Source organism: Pleurodeles waltl, chromosome 9, assembly GCF_031143425.1.
Source record: "Pleurodeles waltl isolate 20211129_DDA chromosome 9, aPleWal1.hap1.20221129, whole genome shotgun sequence".
Classification (NCBI taxonomy): Eukaryota; Metazoa; Chordata; class Amphibia; order Caudata; family Salamandridae; genus Pleurodeles; species Pleurodeles waltl.
Genome location: NC_090448.1, coordinates 225,823,110 through 225,831,111, shown reverse-complemented (window position 1 = coordinate 225,831,111; position 8,002 = coordinate 225,823,110). Strand labels below are relative to the sequence as shown.

Here is an 8,002-nt window from a genome sequence, read left to right as displayed (position 1 = left end):
TCCCTAGGATGTTGGTAAAAAAGGACGCAAATTTGGCATGGGTAGCTTATGTGGAGAAAAAGTTATGAAGGCCTTAGCGCCAACTGCCCCAAATAGCCAAAAAAAAGCCTCGGCACAGAAGGGGAAAAGGCCTAGCAGCGAAAGGGTTAAACGAACACACTAACTAGACTCGACCTAATAAAAACCCTCTACGACCGACTTCTTCGTTCTAGCAAAAAGGTATAAAGCGGCCTACTGTCCTCTCTCTATGATCATTACACATTAGGGAGCCGGCTGGCGTAACGTGTGGCGTCATGAGCGCTGTTTGTTTACTGCTACGTGGAAGGAGGAAGTTACGGAAGCCGATCAGTGACAGCAATAGGCTGCTCCCACCTGAGCCTGGGGCCTCGGGAGCCTGTGCCAAGAAGCTCCCACCTCCATGGGGCATTAGCGACATCCATGCACAGGGGAAACAGCTGACAGGGGTTTGGGTGGGCGTGGGTGAAGGTCTGGGCAGGACGTTACAAGGAGGAAGAGGGAAATCCGGGAACTTGTGGTACATTTGCGGCACAGTGGGATCTGTAAAGTGGGATATGTAAAGTGGTAGCGGAAGATACACTGCCAGTGTCAAATACTAGGGTGTGTTTTTGGAGTCGGACCTAGGAGAGGCAAGTAGAGGTGCAGAGCCTGAATCACAGGAACAGAATAGATAGAAGCAAACAGAGAGCGAGTGAGTGCAGAAACACGGGCTGGGGAGGCTGCAGTGAAGCCAGGACACAAAGAGTATTCCTAGGAAGGCCTTGATCCCAAGGCCCCTCACCAACTGCTAGCACTGGCGAAGTACCTGTCCACCGGGGACATGAGTTGGTTCAACGCCTCTCACCTGTCCAGCTTCGCAAAACAGGCCCTTTCACAGGCCCAGAAGTCCATCGACAGAGTTCTGGACATCCAGGAGGACGAGCATGCTTGGGGGGACACAATCCTCCCCACCTTTGAACAAGGTATTTGCATACTCCTTCTTGCTTAGGCGGCGCATGGTGGTGGGGCCGCGGAGGTTGTGATCTGAATTATTGTACTTTGCGGCTGGTCTAGGCCACTGTGAACGTGAGAAGACATTACCTACAGGTCAAATGGTAGTTGGGGGTCTTGGCAAATACTGTCTTCTGTGTTACAGAACTTGGACTTATTTGATCATTATCGAATATTTGTCACTTAAGAAATACACGAGTACTTTAATAAGTACATCTCCGCCGTGAAAAAGATACACAAATTATAAACATATTGATGCTGGCTAGTATGCATTTTGTTTGTTTTTTATTTTCAAGGGCAGTGAGGGTTGTTGTAACCTCCTTTTGCATAGTCCTGTGTAAGCAGCATAAATTGGAGGCTTTGCATCTATCCACTTAACCCTTCGGTACATTTAGTTTATGCACGGCACGGGAGAGGGGGGATGCTGCATTTTCATACATTAAGAAGGGGGGGGGGGGGTCTGAGAATGTAGATTTTAAGTAGTTCTGTTGCCTGACATATTCAAAAGAGTGTGGGAAATGTTGGCTATTTTTACCGCTGTGTAAAACCTTAAGGGCTAGTGAGTGGGCTGTGGTAATTCTCTGTACAGCCACCCTGAGTAGGAAACTGCAGGTGATGCTAAACGTAGGTGCTACGACCATTCTTGGGCGTAAAGTTAATGGCCTTTGTCATCACTTTTAACAAACCTCCATTTGTTACCTGTGACAAAACTGGTTTGCTTTTAAAGTCTATACTTTGTCACAAATCAGTATGTAATCTTGGATCAACGTTTTTGTAATGTAACTTCACAAGATATGCCTCTTCAGGAATTCTTAGATCATCCAACGCTAATCCTTTAAAAGTTCCCAGGATCAGTATTGTATTGCAGTATTTATATAGTGCTTACTATGAGGAACTGAATCACTTGCCTAGATGGATAGTACGTTACACCATATAGGGTGGGAGGTTGGAAGAGTGTAGTCTTTGTTTTGATCCTGTGTGGAAAGTGTTTCCATGTCGTGTGTGAGGACCACCGAGGTGCCATTATCATGTTATGGGACACAGGGCTTAGCAGTCTGAAGTATGAGGAAGTGTGAGAGACAAGCTCACAGTTTATGTTTTTCAGTAAGTTGGGAGCTTTAAACAGCTCTTCGGGTCCCTTTATGGTATTTCCCATTATTGGACACTTAGCTGGTTACTGCACTGGGTTGTGCATTCTGGGATATTTTGTTTAAAGTTTATAGCCCTGAGCAGACGTAGGTTGGACCAAAGGCCTGGCTTAGAGATCTTCTGGGATGGACTTTGTTACTATCATCCCATATCGGATTGCCACTGTGAGATGTCAAAAGGCGGTTATAGCATGTAGCTAGCTGGGACCCACAGTGGTGAGCTAAATTAAAGTTCTTAGTTGGCCAGTGGCATGTGACTGATCTCTTTTTAATATTGATGAATGGTTTATTGCTGTGGACTGGTAAAGTACTGAGTGATATGCATGACCCATAGCAGGTTTCTTATGTGAGAGGAAGAGTGTCAAGCAGTACAAGGACATTGTTTATGCAGTCTGTATGAACTACAATCGACTGCCTAACCTCTGAGTGTACTGATGTTAATGTGTGTTATATTTTGTATTGTAATTACATTTGTGTAGGATTTATACAGCTAAAGAGGTATTTCAGAGCTTTACATCAGCGTTCATACTACTCTGGCAACAAGGATTAGTAGGCATTTTTTTTGTTTGCCTTGCTGGTTATTGAGATTACCCTTGCACTCTTAAGGCAACCATGTCATGCATGTACTCCAGTTTCTATGTGTGTGTTTATTTAATAGAAGTTAGGCATGGTCTTTATTGAAAGAGGGGAGGGTATGTGAAGTCATGCATTTGTTGCTGGTATTAATAGATCAGCAAATGGTGATTACGTTTTGTTAGGATGGAGAGCTATGACTTTTAATGAGAAGTTGGGATCTTTGAAATTAGGTGGGTACATTTGTAGAGATACAATAATTTGGATTAAGGCAAATATGCATCCAACTTTGAGTAGAGTGTGCTCGGAGAGAGGAAGCATGCAGAAGCTGGAAAGTAAGGAGAGAGTCACTCGAAAGAAAGTTGCAAGTTTTAAGTCAGTCTATTTTCATGCAGGGTTTTTAGGCATATTGTGGAGGCTTCTCTAGATTACACACAAAATCGTAGAAAGAAACAAAATTATTTCAATGTGTTATAATATCATTGTAGGCCATGAAAACACCAGTGTGCACCACACCACAATCCCCTGTGGGTAAATAGATATAACATAAATATGGTCTAATGTTTTCACAAATCAGATGAAAGGAAAACGTAACACATCTACCAACCTCCAGTAGTCAGGAAAAAACAAATAATAAGCACCCCCTTCCTAACAAGTCCCTCTTTGAATTTCAAAAGGGGAACACTGTCCCTACTCTCACTTCACTGTCTAATCTCTGCCCTCAAGCCATAAGAATGCAGGTAATACACTTCCACCTGGGGTGGTGATTACATTTGTTTGCCATGAGTTCAGAAGCAAGGGGACACGGCTCACCATTTAGGTAAGATTTTACAGCATAAGAAGATGTCTATTTACAGCAGTGGGGTGCAGACAGCCACCCTCTACGTTGCTCAAGCCAGTACAAGTCATCCAGAGGCTATAAGCCAGCACGGCCTCCTCACTCAGCTAAGACAGCTCTATGTACTACCCCTCCCTCAAGCAGAGCACATCTGCCAAGGTGTGAGCGGTATGCACCTTACCCTTGCAGACAGCCGAACCCTTGTGCAAGCATCCAAGGACATCGATGCAACTGGTGCCAAGTAGGCATCATATACATTTTATTAATTTGTTGTCAGCTAGCAGTATTAAATAATAAAGTGCTTGCAGAATGAATACAAGAAGTGCACAGCTATATGTAACTGAAGGACGTTCTAGGGAAGTTATGGTAGACTTTACTCGATTTGAGAGAGAAGCAAGACTTTCCCCAAAATAATTGAATGCACCAATAGCAAAGGGGATGCCTTGCACCACTCAAAAACACATTACAGCAAATTAAAATGAAAAGCAAGACCATGCAGTGATTACACTCAGATTGGATGTCTTCTGACAGCTTCAGAGCAAACACCACAGTAGTTAGCCCCCTGCCATTTATTTACCCTTCCCGTCCCAGCCACCTCCAGCATAGGCAGGTGCACTGGTATGGTTTCTCCCCAGTATGGATTCTTGGATTCTTCACCAGATATGAGTTTTGAATGAAGCTTTTCCTCCAGTCTGTACACTGGTTACGGGTTCTGTCCTGTGTGGATTCTTTGATGATTTTAGAAAGATGGATTGCAAGTGAAGCTTTCCTCACACTCTACACTGATACAGTGTCTTTGGGCCCTAAATCCTTTGGTGCTTGAAATATTTGAACATTGGGTAAAACTATTCACGCAGCCAAAAAGCGTTTACTCGTCAAGATAGATATTGTGATAGAACAAATGCATAATCAGTGATGGTTTTCCCCCAAAACCATGTACTGTCTTTAGAGAGTAAGACAAGATTGAGATACAGGCCTTTTTCCGTTCAAATAGCTAAGGTCCGTAATATTCCATCTGCCTCTACTAAAGCTTTAACTTCTCAATTACAGTTTAGAAAGCTGTTTTTTTTTTCTTAAAACAATGGCTGTTTGGTAATCTGTTGGCCATCTGAAAGCTCTAGCTGCTTCTTTTGTTTCTTGGGTCTTCAACGTTTTTCTTATCAGACCTGGTATGTCCCTCAGGCTGCTTATTCACTTTAAACATTAGTAAATAGTGTATGGCTGGTGCGTTCTCAAACTTGCAAAATATGCCAAGCTCGCAGGTGGCTTGGATGCACGTTCATTCCGATTAGTTCCACAGTTTTACGATTTTGCAAAGTGACAGAGAAGTTGTCCCTTCAGTGGAACTTGTGGCTCTGCAGGCTACAGAAATAATGAGAGCTGTTTTAATCAGTTCTTATGACCGAGCCCTTGCATAACACTGCCACGATAGGTTGGGATTGCTGGCGGCTTGATATCTTGGTGGGATGGCTTTTTTGTGTGTGTAATGATTCCGAATAAAGGGGATTCTTTGGGTAAAATAGTTGCTGATCAGAATGAAAAAAGCAATAAAGCATTTTTTTATTTTGAGATGATGAATGCTATGAGAATGTTAGTGTTTTATGAAATATCGTATTGTTTTAGCTCCAGGTATGTTATTTGAGCGATACCTTAATTATTTAATACAAATTTTGGAACTAGGAAGTATAACGATGAAGAAAATAAAGACTCCGTGGATAAAGCAAGATACATCCCCCAAGAGCAATGTTTGCCTTTTCTGTTAGGTTACTAGATTGTTGTAAGTCACGGATCCCGCCATATTTATTGTCAACATTGAACGGTTTCCCTCCAAAATGTGCATGAAGTGGGCAGGACAAAAAGCTCAGATTGTCATTTATTCTGGTTTTTGCTGCCATTTTCTTTATAGACAGGGCTTGGAGGTAATCACATATCTTGATTTTTATAATATTGTGCTTCTCAAGATGTGGTTTTTAGGCACATCATAGGAGAACTCTCTAATTTACGTGAAACCAAATCTCAGTGCTCAGCTATACATGGATTTCTACCCATTATTTTTTAGATTTCCGAGGTGTCAATTTCATGATAGTTCAGAGAGCATTTGTCAGCTGCATATTGTAGTGTTTGTCTTGCAGGGCAGTTCCTCAGAGGGGGGATATAAATCTGGTAGTTTGGAAGGGGGTATAGCTCCAGTGATTACTGCATAGTCTCCATTTTAGGTCTGTGATTTGAGTAGCACTGATGGTGATATCGTCACATTATGAGATAATTATTTAGTGATTCTCAGTGCACTTCTAGGGAACTGCGCTTTATTTCATTTAGTAGAGAGTAGTTAGTAGTATCTGAAACAGGCATATTAGGTTGTTGGACTGAGTTACAGATCTGATTTTAAAACAGTATTAGGTATTAGGATTTAGAGATGAAAACCAAAGGCTTTAAACATTGTTTTTTTCATAAAGCAAAATGGCGCAGCTATAAACTTCCTTTGTTGATTTTTCCACTGTCTTCAAAATGGTAGACCATCTCTTTTTTGGAGAAAGCTGAGGGTTGTTGGATACCATGCAGTCACTAATCCAGGCAATCTATACATACATCTAGTTTCTAGTAAACTGTTGAATGGATAATGGGGGGTCAGTCAATCAATGCTACCGTCTGGCTTTACTGCATTCTTTTTAAATTTGTAGATGATCTGTCTTTTGTCTCTGGTTTCCATTTTGTTTTCACCAAGACTGGATGTGCCTACTCATGCAGTTATCATATGTAGATAATGCTATTCTTATGAACTACACCCCTGTTGTTCCAGTGTGTGGTGCACATTCCCTGCAGCTATATTGATGATCACTGCCATAGTAGTAAGACCGAAGAGCTGATCTGTTACTTAGGTGCAGGAATAGGAAGCTGGCTTTTTATATATCAGAATGAGATATATTGTGCAAAGAACCCAGGGGTTTCCTTACCAGTGAACAGGTGCTGCTCTAGGAATCCCAAGGTGCTTTTTTTGAGGGGATAGTTTGGTTGAGCAGCCTTAGGCTTATTAGAGAGGAGTATTAGACATCTGCACATACACACATAGTCAATAAATGAGACACACAACTCAAGAAGGAGATCCCCAACAATTTACAAAAATAACAAGTATCTTTATATATGTTTAAGCAGCAGAATCGATACAATCAGTAAGCACGTTTTGCAAGAAAAATACTTTCAAGTTTCAAAAGTCGACAGTACATTTCTAAAAAGCAGCAATGTCATCCTATTGCGAGAAAAACAAGTCCTGCATTCAGTTATAGTACAGCAATTATGGGACCAATCTCCTGGACTTAAGGTAAGGATCAGGACCACACCAACAGGTCACATCAGGCAGCACTGGGGGCGGCTGGGTGCAGAGTTGTAGTACAGCGTTGAGTGCCCAATGTTAGTCAATGGGGACCGGTCCAGTTGAAAAGAGGCTGCAGGTTTGCACAGAGAGTCCACTTGAGGAGAGCTAACAGGTGGGTTCAAGTCTTGGGATGCTCGGGGACGGAGGGACACCTTCGGTCCTCTTCTCCATGGGCGACTGGTGCAGAGGTGTCCTGAGGCATTGGGTTTTCTCCACCAGCAGCACTTACGGTTGAGGGGAATGCAGGCAGAGGTTGCAGGTGGTGTCAGGTGAGTCCACATTGAGCAAGTCCCATGTGAGTTATGTCTCTGGAGGGCTGAAGGACCACGTTGGTACTATTGGCCCACTTCAGCTCAGGCTTGTTGGCATGGGTGCAGCAGTGCTTTCAATTGTCGGGTTTTGGTGGCCTGTAGTCCTCTCAGGTCTCTTGGGGGTGCCTGCAAGAATCAGGAACAGCAGACAGGCCGGCAGGGCTGGGGCCAAGTCAGGTGCTTCTTATTCAGGCTTTGATTTTGCCCTTTGAGTGCCCTCCTTTTCAGGTCAGCAGGAATCTGATTTCCTGGTAGCAGGGACTCCCCTAAATACTGAATTTAGGGGAGTGTAGGGTAGTAGACAATGGGCTACTTACCCCTGGGGTTACTATGCCCCCATATGGGAAGTTGGCATAACCCTGTCCCAGAACTACTACTTCTGCCTACATCAAGATGACAGATTTCTAAATGTGGTGTCCACATCAGGCAGCTCACCTTAGGGGTGGGACTGACCGGAGGGGTGGACACACCTATCTGAATAATACATTTCCTGCGTGTCCTAGTGCCAAATGGGCCCTAGGGCATGGGGTTGGCATATCTCCATTGAGTGAAGCCACATCTGCATTCCAGTGGAGTGGGCTTCTTTAAAGCTCCTTTCGTTGGAATGGAGGTTTGCATGTCATCCTCTGAGTGGGGTATGTAAACACCTCACCCAGAGCAGGCTTCGTGTCTTACCACCTGAGAGCAAAGGCTCTCACGCTTTGTGGTCAGAATCGTATCTGTTGATGGCAGGCTGGCTAAAACCAGTCAG

General features: G+C 43.5%; 1 protein-coding gene across 1 annotated transcript in view; it reads left to right on the top strand.

Annotated features, from left to right (window-relative positions):
• The first annotated feature begins 330 nt into the window (after positions 1-330).
• Positions 331-8,002, top strand: part of TMF1 (TATA element modulatory factor 1) — a 222,079-nt gene continuing 214,407 nt past the window's right edge. Inside the window, exon 1 of the mRNA XM_069206582.1 lies at positions 331-980. Coding sequence (XP_069062683.1) covers positions 839-980 — 142 coding nt within the window. The 5' untranslated portion in view covers positions 331-838. The remainder of the gene's footprint in view (positions 981-8,002) is intronic.